The sequence below is a fragment of the Sinohyriopsis cumingii genome, unplaced genomic scaffold, assembly GCF_028554795.1.
Source record: "Sinohyriopsis cumingii isolate HCF-2022 unplaced genomic scaffold, ASM2855479v2 utg000379l, whole genome shotgun sequence".
Lineage (NCBI taxonomy): Eukaryota > Metazoa > Mollusca > Bivalvia > Unionida > Unionidae > Sinohyriopsis > Sinohyriopsis cumingii.
Window position 1 is genome coordinate 2,235,163 of NW_028315894.1, and position 18,838 is coordinate 2,254,000.

The following is an 18,838-nucleotide window of genomic DNA, read 5'->3' on the forward strand; positions in this document are numbered from 1 at the left end:
ATGATCTTCAAGATGATCATCACTATACTCAAGAAAAGCATATTTCATGATCAAATTTCACACTTAAGATTCTTTAATACAAAACATAACACCACCAACTGTTATGGTGAAAATGTTATTGTAACAGTTGATTATCAATAGTTTCAAATTGCTGTACTTACCAACAGATGGCATTTTAAAGTTAGTCTTCATTTACTTTTAAGGTAGTAATTTAAATATTAAAAGAATATTCTCATTCTAAGAAACTGCCTCTGAAAATACACATCGGAAAATACCTGTTCCTTAATAGCATCAGCTTCTAAAAATGATGAACTGTATAAGGCAATCTATCAACACAAGTCATCAAAGTCTCATGAACAGTAGAAAGCAGTCCTTGCAACAACAAAAAAGAAGCACATCAGATAGTATACCTTGCATTTCATGACATAGCAACATAACACTGGACAACAAATTTTTACAAAAGTCATGTTACTGAAATAAAATTAGTCAATTCTTATCAATTTTTATGTGCTGAACACGAATATGACAGTCAAATTGCAAAATTGGCTCTAGTTTTTTTGTAATCTGCAAGAAATTAATGTTTACATAACGAAATGCATTCCAATAGTAAAAGGTCAACTGTAATAGCCTACCTATAAAAAATCAAGTCATTGACTACATCTTAGATTTCTTCGCCTGTCTCTTGTACAGCTGTTCGGGAGCATCTCTGAGGAGTGTCCAGCAGTAGTCAGCCAGCATTGTAGTGGACCATTTTCCCTGGTATCTTTGTTCCATTGTTGCGATATCTTGATGAAAACGTTCGCCGTGTTCATCACTAACAATACCACAGTTGCTAGGAAAGAAATCCAAATGGGAATGAAGGAAGTGAATCTTTAGAGACATATTGCAGCCAAGTTTCTTATACTTCATCAACATGTCTTCTACTAGTTCCTTATAGTTTTCTGCCCTAACATTTCCGAGGAAGTTTGTAGAAACTAGGCGAAAAGCATTCCATGCTTGTTTCGCGTCACCTTCCAGCAAGTTGTTGAACCGGTCATCTTTGAAAAGCTCTCGAATCTGAGGACCCACAAAAACTCCCTCTTTAATCTTTGCTTCGCTGAGTCGAGGGAATTTTTCATGCAGGTATCGGAATGCTGGCAAAGTCCGGTCAATGGCTTTCACGAAGTTCTTCATCAAACCTAGTTTGATGTGAAGGGGTGGTAGCAAGATTTTCTGAGCCTCAACCAGAGCTGGCTGTTGGATATTCTTCTCTCCAATGGCTACATTCTGCCTGTGAGTCCATTCCTTCCTCATGTAGTGCATTTCCCTTGCTCGGCTATCCCACTCGCATAAGAAACACATGTATTTTGTATATCCTTGCTGCAGTCCCATTAAAAGGGCAACTACCTTCAAATCACCACAGAGGTGCCAGCTGTACTTGTTATACTCAATGGAATTCAGTAGCTGCCTTAAGTTATCGTATGTCTCTTTCATGTGGACAGCATACGCTACTGGAATAGATGGAAGAATGTTTCCATTGTGCAAAAGCACAGCCTTGAGACTCAGTTTCGAAGAGTCCACAAATAGTCTCCATTCTTGTGGGTCATGAGTGATTTTTAAAGCATTCATGAGGCCCTCAATATCGGAACAGAATATCAGATTACTTTCCTTTCTGAAGAAAGGCTCCAATTGCTGGTGGCGCTTTCGATATGCAGTAATTGTGACATCTTCTTCTAGAAGATTCCATTGTTGGAGTCTTGATCCTAGCAATTCTGCCTTGTTCTTTGATAAGTCCAAATCACGAATCAGGTCATTTAGTTCTTCCTGTGTTATTCTGTGTGGGGTTGATGATGCACCACAGTGAAAATCTGGATCACTGCATGCTGATGGACCAGGAGAAGAACAGGTCGACTCACCTTTGTCTTCGTCAGATGAATCAAGAGAATATTCTGCTGGAGGTTCTGGAATAGGAAGTCCCTCACCATGTGGAACTGGTCTCAATGCAGACGGAATGTTTGGGTAGACTATTCTCGACTTCTTTCGCTTCGTTATTCCACCGGAAAGAGGAGGAACCAAGCAGAAGTAACAGTCATTTAGGTGGTTGCTTGGCTCTCTCCACACCATTGGGACTGCAAACGGCATTGATGACCTTTTGCAATTCAACCACTGTGAAAGCTGTGTTGTACATGTAGCAGCACAGCATATATGCAGAGCCCAAGGCTTGTCTTGGTCACCAACCTTGCATCCGAAGTAAAGATGATATGCCTTCTTCACTTGAGAATTGATACTTTTCTTCTGGTTGGCAAATGTCACTTCCCCACAAATATAGCAAAAATTGTCCGCGGTATTAACACACTTTCGAGGCATTACTGTTCTTTATTGTACGTAAATGGATAAAATAATAAGTTTTATGTAACAGTAGCTTGAACTGTCTCGCACAACGTCTAAAATATTTTAAATGCTGAACCTATCTGATTGGGCTTTATATAGTACACTGCTTACGTCAGCTTCAGCAGCCGCCTGGCATTAGTATAATAGGCCTACACATGTATAGTACACTGCTGACGTCAACTTACTTCAGCAGCCGCATGGCATTAGTATTGCATTTCATCAGAAAATGATGCAATCAACTGTGGATGATGTGAGCATGATGGTATTATGCAATGTTACATCATTATTCCGGATGTTGCTGCAGTCCTACTGGAGAAATTTACACAGTGAAACATAGAAAATGAGGTATATGAATATCTTCAAAACGAGAGCCAATACAAATTTTTCACGGTTATATTCGTGTTCGGCACACCAAAATACTACAGATTAGGGCCTTTTCAAGTCAGTAATGATTTCACTGTTGACCAGTGTAATCAATAGCATGGAAATAACAGCAATTTTCACAAAATTAAAAACCAGAGTGTTAATGAATTCTTGATTTACCTTCAGATGATACTGTGGTCTGTAGTATTCATAAGACACAATTTCTCTTCCAGCTCCAAATTGTGAGGATGCAAAATTCTCAGTGATCCATGTGCTGCTGCTGACGGTTTCGGTTTTGTTTCTGGCAGCTATCATACACATTGCCTTTGAATGCTGGAAAAAACGAAAGTTATGTAAGTTCTGCTGTTATATAAACTGACCAGAAATCTCGCAGAGAGATGTAAGCGATTTAATATTTCACATGATCTGAAAGGAAGAAAAGAAAACTCACAGAACAGTTACAATAATATAATTGTATTTTCCACTCAGGAGATCAATGAGAAAGTATTTGGCAAATCTGTGTGTCACTGGAAACACTATATTTATATTATCACCATACACATTTAAGATTGTTTATAAAGATTCACAGGGGAGTCAGATTTTTAGAATGTTATATCCCATAAATGTTGTATCCAAATTCATCCTTTATTTTCAAAATGTTTATACACTTGTTAATGATAATGACATTGGACATGCACGTGGTTAACATGTTATACTAGTATGATATATCATATGTAATGGTAATACAAGTTTCAAACAATGTACATTTGTATCAATACACATTATCACGAAAGATGATAAATCATATATATCACTTTTATGTAAAAATATGTTTGTTCAATAAGTTACTATTAATTTTTTTTAAAATTTATTTTGAAAGAACAAAACTGTCAGTAGACGTTTGTTTTTTTAATCAGTGAGTTTGTGTTGATGTTTTTCAGTGACACACTAATACTCTTAAAGAATATCATGTGTGTCACACTGAACTAATCTTATAAATAGAGTAGCTAACAATCACATTCTCCAGATACAACAGCTGCTACTGAATCATTGTCATCTGCATCATTTCTAGGAGGAGAAACATTGGTTGCTTCCTGGCACTCACTAATTTAGCAAACAAATATCCTCAGTTGTTGGTATCACAGATGTGACAGTGTCACTAGCAGAATTCATATACACCACCCCCTTGATAACTCGCGCCCGGATAACTCGCAATCCTGCTTATAATGCAGTGTCCAGCATGGCTCCCAATTTTTTCCATTGAAAATATATTTTAAATATCTTTAAAATATGCTGAACGTGAAAAAATTACGATAAGAATTGGTAATTTAAACCTTGATGCATCGCTCGTTTTATCATCGAAAATGGTGATTCATGCCTATAAAGATAGAATCCATATTGTGAAATTTGCAAGATCTAAATAAGATATCATATATTATGTAAGTTTTTTTATGATAAATAGTTGTCAATACACTGTAAATAAAGTCTGGTGAAACAGCATTCAATGAAAACATCTGGTAAATGCTAACAGGCGACAACAGAGAATGAAATAAACACCAATTAAATGTCTTGCTATGTGAAAGTCACGTTCTAATCCTTTAATTCCGTTTCCATGTAAACATTATAATCGCAACATATTCTGTTTTATGAAAACATGAAAAGAGTCAAGCAACCATCACATCGAAACCCGTGAGTACTTCTGTGAGAACCTAATTACATGCCGGCTTTGTTTTGATCAACAACTTGGGTAATTGTTTTTTTGCATTAAAAAAATCAAATAAAAGAGACCTGTGTTGTTTTATCACTTTAAATATGTCTTTTATATCAAATCAAGTAAGGGAGGTACAGAAAAAAAATTCAGAGGCATGAAAATCGGAGCATAAAATATTGTGGTCACTACCGTTATCAAAATTCATTTCATTTGACCAATCGAAAATGGTTTCACATTTTTATATGGTGGCTGGAGACACAAAATGTTGACTATATAAACATCATACAGTTGAGAAATCTGTGGGATTTCGCTCTGCGGCAGGAGTAACAAAAAAAAAATTAACTGATTTATTTCAAAATGTGAAGTTACCACCATGTCGGCTAATTCTGTACATCGGGTAATTCTGCGCAACGATACATCATTTCTGTAAACATTGAATCACGTGTTATTTTTGTTTAAAAAATCCATTTTGTATCAAGAAAGAATGATCCTACTTTAATTAAGGCAAGTGATATTCATAAAGAGTACAAAAATATACCGCATTTCGACTCGAAATGCATATGAAAATGTGATTTCTAAATGTCAACATGAAGACCCACTCCATGACCTTCTTGAAACGGTAACCCAGAAAATCGACTGAACTGCTGACAGAAACAGTCCAAAGTAATATATTTCATTTCTGTAGCCCGATGGATAAACATTACATCTTTTCAAAGCTGTGCGCAGAATAGGACGACATATTGCGAGCCAGGAAAACACGCAAGGGGGGGTATTAATATTATTTTGAACATAATATTCTGGTGACAATTGCCTCGTTTCAAATGGTAAGCATAGCTGTATTTTATTTTCATCAATCGGTGGAATTCGGTATGCATTTTGCTTCAGTATTGGAGACGGAAACCTTAAGTGCGCAGAAATGTCCGACAGAATTGTATATTTGTCAAGCGTGTCACAAACGGCAAGTATTATCGTGTTCAAATTTACGTTTTAAATTTGTAGACCCATTAAATTCATGCTGGTAGTGATTAACCCTTGTGAAATTATTTTTCATTTTACTTCTACCACAATCAAATCTATCTATTTATCTATCTATCTTATCTATCTTATCTATCTATCGTTCGTTCATTCGTTTGACAATGTTTCTCGAAAAGAGCGTCGATCTTTTGTATTAAAAAAACCCAGCTAATTTGGATCAAACAATAAAACTAGAATGTATCCAATTCAACACACAAATTAGTGACGTAGTACACAATGTGTGAAGTGGTACACGTGCTAGGCGAATGGAAACCATGTGGATTAATGTTTTTGATGACCTCAACAATATGCTGTTATTTATCCTGAAAATAATGTTGCTGAATGAGGAAAAAATAAACCAAGTACACCGTTATGAAGAGATATTTATTCACAGTTAATCTCAGCACGATTATCAATTGAGTATTCAACACTACAACCTGCCACCCCTACCCCCATGCCCCTTTGCCTTTACGTTGATCCCTTTATTAGTTTTGGTGATTTTTTAATAGGTCCCTTGATAACTCGTGCCTCACTTATAGTGCGGTTGATGTTTTTGTACCCCGATGTGCGTGAGTTATCGAGGCAGAGGTGTATATTGAAGAAATTAACATCCTCTTTACCAGACCCAATAAAATGCATCATGCACCACAGCAGAGGGAACATCAGCAGCAGCAGCATCATTGCAATCACTGGTAATGACATCTGTTTGCTTACCAAACCCAGCCTTAATGGTCACTGGCCACATATATTGTACAAATGTGTGATATTAATATAGTCATAAAAAATGCATTTGTTATGTATGTACACCAAAAAATGTTTAATCAGACTTAAAATATACAGTAAGTGCATCATGTTTTTCAGAAAATCCACATTCCCACAGTGGACCTTAATCCTTTTCACGATGTGTCTGTCATGGACATGACATTGTGGTCATCGTGGATTGCTCAAATCATGGCTTGTAGTGGACAGATTAAGTTTATTGCTCTAGTTAAAAGTCGCAGCAATATAATTGTGTAATCGTGGACATCCACTTCAGCGCATGGAACTTACCTGTTGGATCAGCTGCTGTACATAGTGCAGGCTCTCTTTTTAAGTTGTTCACAATGCTGTTTAACATTCAAAAACTCGCCCACTAAAAGGCAATCATATAAGTGTATTGCAAGAGATTAAATATTTCTGAGCAAAGAATGCTGAGACAATTTAGGTGTTTCACAAAACATACCAAGTTTAATTATCTTGATTTTAATATGAGAGAGAGAAATTCTGATTTTAAACAAAAAAGGGGGAGAAAAAAAATCACAAACATTAGCAGATTTTATTCTGCCAGTCAATTTTAAATTGTTTGCTAAACATGTTCCCACACAATGTAATATACACAGCACTATCCAACAGCAATAATCACCATAATTTCATTGGACATGGTCACATGGGTGGGTGGGGTCCTGGTCTGGTTGGCAGAAAAAGTCCATTTACTCAGCATTCACGACCATCACATAATTTGCATGAAACAGCACCAGAACAAGACTATTATTTCCAGTTATATTTTCCAGTTGGACTTATTGAAAAGATTGCAAGTGAAACAAATAAATTTGCAGCTGAACAACATGTGGATCATGAAATCAGTGATGCAAACTGGACAGAGACCATTGTGCCTGAGATGTCTGCCTTTCTTGGCATGTTGATCTTTATGGGGATATTCAAAGCTTCTGACTATAGTTTTTTATTTGTCACATGACAAGTTTCTATCCAGTGAAGAAATCAAAAATATGATGCCATGCAGAAGGTTTGAAAAACTCCTCCAGTACCTACACCTAAATGATGACAACACAGATTTTCCTGCAGATCACCCATATACCATGACAAAACTTCACAAAATATGTCCAATACTGGATGAAGCTCTGGCCAACACAACATTGAGAAGTCACACAAGCCTTGCCAACATCAAACCACTGTTGAAGGTTTTTATACATTTCTACATTCATTACAATTAATGTATTTCTTTACAACAGTAAATTGCACAGCAGACACTCTCTCACATAGGGATCATAAAATGAAGAAATACACATACATGCATGCATACATATTTTATTGTCTTTCATCTTCACATTAATATCATAATTTTAAAAATACACACACAAAATACATGCCCATAATATATTCACGATTTATATTGTATGTTTAATATGAACCACTTATGTGTGCTTATCATATACACACAAAAACATACCTGAGATATTCATAACCACACAACTCCAATCTATCACATCTCCATACATAAATCTAAACATTAGTCTCATGAATATTTGAAATTTAACGTGTACCTTTTCATAATAATAACATTCAAAAATATTAACTTTCATTCACTAATCCTGTTTTAAGTTTTGATTAAAATTTCATGCAATACTTCATTAAATGATCTGTCCAGAAGATAATGCATTTTACAGGTATGATTGCATTCAATGGACGACACAAGGCCAAGCAGTATCTTCATTCACAGCCAGTCAAGTGGGGCCTGAAAGTATGGATGCACTGTGATAGTTTGTCTGGTTTCTGTCACAGTCTGAGTTTTACCAGGGGAAGAAAGATACAGATGAAGTGAATGAAAGCATGAAGGGTCTTGCCTATCGAGTTGTGCAAAAGCTTACTAAGCCTTTAAGAGGAAAATTTTATCATGTATATTTTGATAACTTTTTTACATCCATTTGACTGGTATGAAGTTTATTGAGACATGGTATATATGCCTGCAGCACCATGAGGAAAAACCGTAAATGCTTCCCATAGGAATTTAAATATCCACCATCTATAGAGCAAGGAGACCATTTAATCAGACAGGATGGAAACCTGACTGCCACACTGTGGAAGGACAAGAAACCAGTCATAGTTCTATCCACAGCAGCAGACCCAACCATCATTGGAAACAGAAAATTGAGACATTGCGACTGGTCAACTGTCCAAGGGCAGTCATAAATTACCAACAGTACTACCGAAGGTTTGACATATGTGACCAACTCAGGGCCAGATATAACAATGGTGGCGAGTCATCCTGAGAGGAAAGAAGAAAACAATTTTGACAGACAGTTAGATTTTCGAATTAATTTGGCAAAGCAGCTTATAGGAAGTTTCAAGTGCAGGAAGGTTGCCATGCATCGAAAATCTGTAACCCCAGTGACACAGGCCAATATTCAGACACACAGACTGCCGACACTTAAAAGGAAAAAATCCACTTGCAAATACTGTACCAAGCATGGAGAAAAGAGACGTAAAGAAACCAATGTTCATTGTAGAGGAGTAGCTGTGATGTGCTTCAATACAATTGTTGATAGATTTTTCTTATTGTCATGTTTGTTTGTTTTGTTCCTCAACATGAAAGTCTAAGAAAAGTGATTTGCTAAATAGTTGGTATTTATGTTGTTGTTGTTGTTGTGGGGTTTAATGCCATTTTTCAGCACGATAGGCTATACATGGCAGCCAGTATTAATGGTGGAGGAAGAACCCGGAAAACCCCGGAAAGAACCACCGACCCACGAGAAGCTACTGGCAAGCTTTCTCACATGCCCACATTGGCTGAATCTTAGACTCGAACCGCCGCAGACAGAGGTGAGATGGCAATGATCCGTAACGAAGAGCGCTTTAGACCACTCGGCCATTCGGGGCCCCAGTTGGTATTTATATTCGAGATCATATTGATATTTACATATTTATGTTTTAAGTTTCGAAGCACAAGTTGCTATGTTTAAAACAAAGCAACTTGTGCATCAGTAGTTGTTTTGTCACGAAATGATGACAAAGAATAACTTATGGTAATCTGGCATTGATAACAAATGCTAACTCGCAGTGGAAATGATTAGGTTATTTTGAGGCTATTCCAGCAGTGTGAGAATATAATTTCTTGAAGATGACGTTGCCTTACAGTTTGTGTTTTTTTTATGGTGAATGAGAGTATGACGTCATGAATGTCGTATGTGAGGCACAGGTAAGAGGTAGTCCTACATGTAAGACCTCGATGCTGATATTTATGTTTTGGGCATCATAGCACTAAAACAAAAATAACGTGCAATGTCTTACATTGTAGGACTAAGATAAAAGGGTTATTTTTATATGGGAAGCAAAGAGTTAAAGCAACTAGGCTGGATTCTCCACTCTCAAAATGGAGGCCGTGGATTTCATTCGGCACTTTCTTGAGTTTGGACAATTAGAATTATGAATATGAAGGCTTCAGTGAGAATTATATACATGTAGGCACCGATATTGATGTAGGAAATATGACTTTTTTAATAACTTATCAAATTCTAATGATTTAGCGATGTAGATATAGACAACAAATGGGTAGATTTAGAGGACAATAAAGGTCAGGGTTGGCCACTAAGCTTCAACGACTTAGCGGTGAATGAATTTTCTGAAGATTTTAAAACATGAAAAACATTGTTTGGTGCAAAATAACTATATTGCCATAAAAATTAAATTTTACTCTTAAAGAATCTATATATACAGGAAGATAATAAAAAGGTAAAAATGTTAAAATGGATGTCATACTTAATATATGCTATCCTGCTTAAAATTTTATAAGCAGGCCTATTAACATAGAATTGTATTGCTAACAGGTGTTGTATTTATGCACACTGAGATCTTGGCATAATAACCTATACAGTAACAGATGCTACATGGTAATTGGTTAATATTACTATCTGGACATTATTTTCTATCTCCTTAGGTTATGTGCCATGAAAATCTTGTCTAGAAAATTAATATCCGTGTTGTCAGGATTGTTTATTGATGTGCCTAGAAAGTTCATTGTTGGCAGCTAAACTAGGTTCCCTTATCCTTGCTTGTCAGTTAAGGAAACTTGCATGACCCTGATGCTTTTGTTGTAAAAAAAAAAATAAAGAGTTTTGTTTGCAGTTCTGATGTTTCGAACTGAATGGGTTTTAATGAAAGTGCTTCCTCTCTTGTTCAACAAGTGAAGGAGATCATTGAATACTTCCAATGGCAGCTACTTGTGAATTTTATATCTAACCATATGGTTTGAAAACAATTCACAAACTTTGATTATTTTGCAAATGCTTGAAGAATATTCACCATAAAATTATAAAAGTTCTTTACTAATTTATTATTTATTTCAAGTGATATTCATTTAATATTTCATGTGTAAGAGTGTTCAGCAAAAATATCTCCTTCCATGATTAATTTAAGATTAACTCAACTTGCATCCTACTTTAGTTAAATAAGCATAATTGTTTTAAAAATATTGTCTCCATAGGTGTTAAGAAGCAAAAAAATGTAAATGATGGTGAGGAACACACTGCCATTGAACGTGAAGCCCTTCAAAGGAAACCCATGTTGACAGGTATGTTTTATGACTGAATTCATTTAAATAAGGTTTCTATCTAGTTATGGAGATAATGTAGTAAAAGTAAACTAACATATCTGAATTACATTATTTGATACGGCATTTATTAGCAGATTAGTAAATGAACAAAGCAGTACATTCTGATGCAGATAACAGGCTAACAGGCCTTTCATTACTATTAGAACATGTTCTATCAGTATTCTTTACTAACTGGCCTCAGTTTAAAAATCTTATATTTATGTTCTTGGTAGGGTAAAAATCGAGAAGCAAAAGGTTAAAATTAAAAAAGGTATCTGCTAAGCAAGTATTTTTTATATACAGCAAAAGCTTGTTGGTAAAACTACTCACATGGCATGAGAAAAATGGTATTTTTACCTGGACGGTCTTAGTAGATGTGATAAATACTGTAATTCAACTGCGAGTCTTTGAACTTGTGGCAGTTTTAGATGTTCTTAAAACTGAGGTATTTATACAGCAGGGTTTTACTGTATACTCTGTGTGTTATTATTATATTTTACAATTAAAAGTGGTTTGAAAAAATAGACATAACATACATTTCATTCAACCTGAGAAATGATAATCTTTTTTCTTAATGATTGCTAGGTTTATTTCAAATAAAATTTCATTAAAATCCAATGAAAAGAAAGACTTTCATGTTAAAACAGTTTATTTGTTGTAGTGCAAACTGATAAACCATTGTGAATGGGGCTTGCACCCTTTTGAATTTACTGCAGCAGATTCAAATCAAAATATTAAGTTTAAAATCTCTTTCAGTAATACTTAATGCATCACAGTGATGTTAGAATGTTTTGGAAATATCTGCAGTATGCTCATTTTTGCAACTAAATTATCAGTGATTCTTTTCTATCATATATATACATTTTTAACTGAAGTTTCTGAAGGTATGACGAATATTAGCTAAACATGCTCCTTTAAAGGTTCAGAAGGAGTTTACCACAGCATTTACTATACATCACTACAGAATGTTCTGAAAAATCATTTCAAGTGATACTACTTAGAATAAAATTGTACTAAAAATCTCAAAACTTGTTGGTATTAAAAATATAAAATTCATATCCCTGAAAATTGCTATTTATCTTATGATTGTTGTATTACAGAAGAGGAGAATGGTTTTTGTTAACTTGCTATATCTTATGATGGTGGCAGGACAGATGAGAAAAACAGTTTTAAATTGCTAACTTGCTAGAACCTAACAGCAGACAACAGTCCGATTTACAAAAACTAATTTCGTGATAGACTATTATTATCAAAATACCTCACTTAATTCATTAATTCATTTTTATGGGTTGAATTATGCATTTCCTACTTTTATATCAATACTTGTGCAACTCAGTTTTGAAAATGATTTGGTGTGTGTGTGTTTGTGTTGGTGGGCATTTCTTGGAAAGCATAATTGTAAAGTTTTGCAACCTAAGATTCAGAGAATAAATCTATCATTACATATAAAAGAACAAAAGGTGTATCATATATTATCTACTTTCAGATCAAGAACTGCATGAAGAAAACCGGACTCAAAGGGTTCACTTTGTTAACAAAGTTAATGTAGATTCAAGTATTTTCAAGAGCATACGTGATTCCCAACAAAATTTTAAAGCAAAAATGCAGGCTTTAATAAAAGGTACTGGGGTCTGGAAGTTGGGGTTTTCAGAATGAAAAATCTAAATAATTTTCTAATTATCACAAAAGATATTTTGTTTCATCACCTGAATCATATATTCTTACAAGTCGGTATCTGTTACTTTTTGTGGTAACATTTAAGATCAAGTAAACATTTTTTAAATTTTTTTATTCAAGTTCTTTGTCTTTAAGAAAAGGAATCAATCCAATGACAGTTATAAGTATACGTCTGCAGTTTGCTTCATTGATCAGCATTCTTTTGTCATTCCGTGGAATAAACTTAAAAATGCCTGACTGTGTTCTATTGCTTAAAATAATGTGCTGCATTTGGAATTATCCATTTGTCCTGATGTTATTTAAAATTCACCAATTGCAACTGTATGTCTAACTCTGAGATGTAAATGTAAATGCTCTGTCATAAAGATGAGCTGGACATGTGCTTATACTCTGCACACAAACTATCCCACAGTAAAACCACATATAAACCTTCAATGAAAAAAATTTCTGATGAGAACATTTGTTCTGCTACAACACTGATATATTTTGGCAAAACAAAAACAGACCAGATTTTGATCCAGTATTATACATCTGCATCTCCAGTTACCTTTATAAAACTACTGATATTAGTACTGAAATTCTTTATCGACAATTTTAAAATCAAATTTCAGAGTTTTATCTTGATTAATGGATCTGTGCTTGTTCATTTGATGACATTTATTCATGTTTCCTTATCAAAAACAATTTTGTCTTAAAGTATCAGTTAGTTCCTGTTCCTTGGCCTATTGCCAGTAATGTGTTCAAAGTGATGTTAAAACTAACAAGAACCAAAACATAAACTTAAAGTATCAACGACCAGTGTTTCTCCTTGGATTCCAGACACAGGGGACACTGTGTCCTGCAAAGCTGGGGCACACAAAAAATTTCAAAGGGGTGCTTACACTACAGTGAATGTTTTATCAAATGCTTAAGCAATTGATAAAACTATTACACATTTGAATATCTGGTTCACTTGAAGAGTTGCACTATGAAATCTTCCATTCTGAATCCTGCTCTAATTAAAGTTCAGTATTCACTCAATATCTACCAGCCTTTCTAAAAATATTTCCCATATTTGAAATTTATGAATTCATTTTTTTTCTTCAGACTAATAATTCATTGATTAAATGCCAAATTGTATATTTCTTAAAGCCTGTCATCTTTGAAATTGAGTATGTTCTGTCATTATTTAAACCTTAAATGTTAAACAACCAGCAGTCAATGACATTCCTTGGGAACTCGGCCGGTTACTACAAATCTTGAATTGCTAAATCTGCTTTACAATGGAAATGAATTTAAATATCCTGCTTTACAATGGAAATGAATATGTAATTTTGTGGGGGGTAAAACTAATTTTAATTGTACAATACATACAGATGGCTAATGTTTAGCATTTTTTCTGCAGAAAAAAAAAGCAAATGTACTGTCTGTTTGATGTGCATACATCCTCGCTTAGAGTAAAGAATTGTCAGTATCATGATACAATTCCTCATGCAACTCGTCTTTTCCATGGCATGTTATGTGCAAAACAAGCACAGACAATTCATCTTTGTCAGAGATGACTATTACATCAGAACATCAGAGCGGGGTGGGAGGAGGGCATTTGACAATAGCCATGGGTAAGTATTGCATAATTAAAATTAGTTTCCCCCCCCACCCGAAAAAAAACAAAATTTTAATAGCAGCAATAGCTTACCCATGGCTATTGTTTAGCTGAATTTGTCAGTAAGGAGGGTTGGCCGATGCTCCATTAAACTGATAAAAAATAAACAGAAAATGGAAAGAACTCACCATTGGTGGAGAGGTCCATGTTATGGAATATTGGTAGTTCTCGGGGCAACATGATGTGCCGTAATGATGGAACCCAGAGAAAAATGCCTGCATTTTGTTTTGATAATGAGCAGAAGTAAAAAGAGGAAAAAGTATTATGGGAACACCAAAATGCTGACTTCTTGATGTTGTCCAAGGAGGAGTGATTAAGGTAGGCCCAGGAAGTAGCAACGGATTGATCCTTTTGTGCTTTAAATTTCATAAAGTAAAGGTCTTGATCAGTAAGAGACTAGTGCACTCTTTTGATCGTGGTGACTATCATAAAATAGTGGCAGCTGAAATGTCTGTGGAGCCCATGAGAGGGAGGAAAAGACACTTCTTACTCTTTCATTGTCCTTTGGATGCCTTAAGATTGCAACAGGGTGCCCTCACGGGACATAAAAGTCTGTGTCATCTGCAGCACAGATTCAACCAAGATGTGGGAAATTTATATTGGTATTGGAGCTATGGAAAGTAATTAATTTGTTGCTAAAAAATCCATATTGACAAAGGAGGGAAACCAAATCATAATTCCCATTAAACTGGAGGCAGCCAGTGTCGATAGATAAGGCAATGAATCTCACTTCACTGTCGTGCTGAGACAAGGACAAGTAGAATCACAGTCTCGAGAGTGAGGTCCTGAAAACATGCATCACTCAATGGTTTATAGCAGGTTTTGGTTAATGACCATAAAACACAAGAAATATTCCATCGAGGTGTAAGAGAGCATGAGACCAGTCTCTGCAGTTCAAAATGCTTAAAAAGCTCGGCAATGTGCAAATCTGAACCAATTACTCTGCCTTGAGAGAATTTAAGTGTGTTTCAAATGGCAGCTCTATTGCCATTGAATGTGGACACAGAGCATTTTTTTTTGTTCTCAAAGAGAAACAAAAGGAAATCAGCAACAGAAGTTATAGAGGGGTATAGGATCAACACGTTTCCTATGGTACCAATTACACAAGATTCTCCACCCTGCATCATAGACCTTGGATGTAGAAGCTCTCCAGGCCTGAATAATGCAACTGGCAACTTGGCCTGAAAGTTTGTTCTGGCAGAGAGATCGATTGAGATGAGCCAAGCGTGGAGAATTTATGGGCTGTTGTGGAGGAGGGATCCCCGCTGTTGCAACAGAAGATCCCTCCTGAGAGGGAGAGACCTTGCTAAAGCGATCAACAGATCTAGATCACTAAATCATGAGTACAGAGGGGCTATGAGAATGATCTGAGTAATTAAAATTCTGTCTTTTTGCTGAACTCGAGGAATCAGTCGGAAGGATTGGAAGGCATAAGCAAACAGCCAATCCCACTGGAGACTGAACGCATCCACTGCCTGTGCTCTTCTATCTGAGACAGGAGAAACATAAAATGAAGTCTATTATTGATCCAGGTTGCAAATAGATCCACTAGGGGCCTTCCCCACAGTGAGAAAAGGGACTCTGTAACAGAGTGGTGAAGAGTCCATTCTGTGAGGATGGCTCTGCCTATTCTGGAGAGACTGTCCACCAAAATGTTCTTCTTCCTGGAATATGCTGAACTCTGAGTGTTATGTTCTCGAGGTGACCCAGCATAGGAGGTTCCAGACTTCCACACAAAGAGAAGGAGCATGTGTGCCTCATTAAAATCGGAGATAAGCTACAATAGACATGTTGTCAGAAGAGACCATGAAAACATTGACCCATTACTCAGTCGAAACACTCTTGCAATGCTAGATAAATAGCCTTCATTTCTAGGTTGTCTATGAGGAAGGATGATTCAGAAGAGGTCCAGAGTCCCTGTAAAATGATGCACTCTGGTTCTAAATGAGCGCCCTGACTGGAATCTGAAGCATTGGTGAACAGATAGGAGTGGGGTTCAGGTGCATGCATGTGGACTCCAATCACGAATCTGTCCCGATTCATCCACAGCAAATGGTGATGAAACACTGGTCCTAGACAGATCAGTATTGAAAGAGAATCTCTGTGAGGTTTCCACCTTGGGATAAGGACAGACTGTTGAGGTTGCATATGAAGATGTCCTAATAGAACCAAGTCTGCAGTGGCTTTCTGGTTCCCAAAAGGGACAGGTACAGTTGAGCAGACAAAAAAGTTTATGCTTTTAGCATTTCTAATAAAGCCAGGATTTGATCTATCAGTTCCAGTAGAACTCTAAGTTCTGGTTTGTGAGGAAATTCATCCCCATGTAAATGAAATCTTGCTATGGAGTGAGTTCTGATTTCTTGAGGTTGGACAAAAGGCCCAACTGAGTTACCCACCGACCAACAGCGGTGCAGATCCTAATGAAGGGACTTGATTTGAACAATATGTATCAACCAGTCACCAAAATACTGGAGAAATGGTATACCTAGTAACCAGAGATATCCGACACTGTTCCCATAACTCTGATGGAAACTCCGAATGATAGGACTTGTAAATAACAAGCTTCATGGTATAAGCAAAACCAGAGATATTTGCGGTGAGGAGGAAATATGGGGATATGAAGATAGACATACTGAAGGTTGATGGAGACTGCCATTCGGACGGTCAAAGTGCATTCCAGACTGAGGAGATGGTATCCATCTTGAAAGGTTCTTCCAGAAGAAATCGGTTTAACTGGGAGAGGTCGATTATAGTGTGAGATTTCCAATATTCTTGGTGACCAGGACGATACAGGAATAGAAGGCATGTGACTGATTGTTCTGGACTCTCTTGACTGCCCCTTTCTGTAAGAGGATGTGCACTTCTTCCCTCAGTTTCACCAGATTGAATTGTCCTGGTTAGAGGAGGTAGTTCCCGAAACCAGTGTCGATACCCCTTGTTAACTATTGAAAGGACCCAACCATCAGCCATGATGCTTGACCAAGATTTGGAGAAAAAAACAAACGGATAATATAACACCGTGAGATATAAATTATTGTAGAGGCCAGGCTGCAATTGTGGTTAGAAAAACACTGCAACAGGCATATTTCCTCTGGTGTTTGCCACATGTCTGATCACATTAACGTCCTTGAAAAAGATGAACATTCTCTGCTTGTCTTGCACATAACATACCAAGGACAAAGTGAGTCTCATGAGGAATTGCATCATGCTGACAATTCTTCACTCTAAGGGAGGATGTATGCACATATGGGAGGTGTGTTTTTTTTTGGGGGGGGGTATGAAAAGAAGAAAAAAATCTCAACAATAACTATTTGTAAGCATTCAATTCCATTTTAATGTTTTTATCACCTTTGGTGACTGGCCATTGCCAGCACCAGCAAAGGTATGGACTAATGAAGAACAGTAGGTGGAGTTTCGATTTGTCCATGACAAAATGGTATGCCCAGTTGGTGCACAGGAGTCAAGTATTCGGGGAACTGGACAAAAAACTGAAACTTACGAAACAATGTGCAACACTGCTGTCTTAATTCAGAATTCTTTAAAGAGATTAATGCATTGATTTTCATAGATGTACTGCATTTTTCAGTCAACCTCTTTAAAAAAAAGAAACAAAAAGAATAATAACAGGAATAATGGGAATGTGAGTTACTTGCTGCACTAATAACTTTGTAGCATACATGCCAACCATTACGCTTCTGTGGTAATCATTATGCTTTTTTTACCAAATTTCGTCTTGCTCTTGCCTGAATATGGATTACACTTTTCTGGTTCATTAAACATTAAAAATAAAGCAATAAAATCTTGTCTTTTATATTTCATCTCATTAATTTCACTATCCTATGAATTTGAGAATATTCCAAAAAGAATGACTGCTGTCTAAAAATAGCGTAAATAGAGTTAATTTGTCCATCCTAGAACTACATTCACTTTCCTAATTCTCTGTTTATAGTAAATGTATATGTCCCATTTCCAAGAAAACATATACATTTCTTTAATTTGAAACTGGCTTTTTTTTACTTGTGGATGAAAATTCTTAGACCAAATGTGTCTTTTTAAACATCAAAACATGTCCAGAATCAGAAAAAGGACAAATCGATACTGCTTTACAAATTTGAAAAGAAGAATAAAAGATTAAGGACATTTTCAGGCTCAATGCAGAATTTGTGGACTTCATGACCATTCGGCTAAAATTAGACATGTAGACTAGATAAAGTGATTGTTGAATATAAATAATGTGTCAGTATGCTTTGTGTTTGTATTCTGGTTTTAATCCACATGGATTTTGCCCATTTATGACAGGAATTTTGACCAGCTGTAGAACCAGATTAGTAGCAAGAATAAATGTACATTTTTAAGATAGTGTACTGTAATTATGGCATGTAAAATATAGATTACACTTTGTATGCTCAGATTATGCCTTTTTGCCACTTGTATTAGCAAAATTTATGATTATACCTGCTCTTGGAATTGGCATGTACGGTGTAGAAAAGTATAGCTTGTTATGCTTTGTTGCCAAACAACTACAGTGGCTCAGTAGTTAGCTTGCCAGACTTACAACTGAAAAGATGCAAGTTTGAATCTTACCTTCAGACCAGCTTGGATCAGATAGCATTGCATGTCCTTGGTCAAGGCAATCTAAACCAATTGCCTCAGCACATAACAACCTAAAACTGTTGCTGTGCCATAAAACACCAAA

The 18,838-nt window shown here is 36.1% G+C and overlaps 1 protein-coding gene across 9 annotated transcripts in view; it reads left to right on the top strand.

Annotated features, from left to right (window-relative positions):
- Nucleotides 1-18,838, top strand: part of LOC149774224 (uncharacterized) — a 154,925-nt gene that overhangs the window by 62,974 nt on the left and 73,113 nt on the right. For all 9 annotated transcript variants that reach the window (XM_089945628.1, XM_089945633.1, XM_089945634.1 and 6 more), the window contains 3 exons: nt 2,967-3,086; nt 10,716-10,802; nt 12,310-12,444. In XM_089945628.1, the coding sequence (XP_089801754.1) occupies nt 2,967-3,086; nt 10,716-10,802; nt 12,310-12,444 (342 nt within the window). The remainder of the gene's footprint in view (nt 1-2,966; nt 3,087-10,715; nt 10,803-12,309; nt 12,445-18,838) is intronic.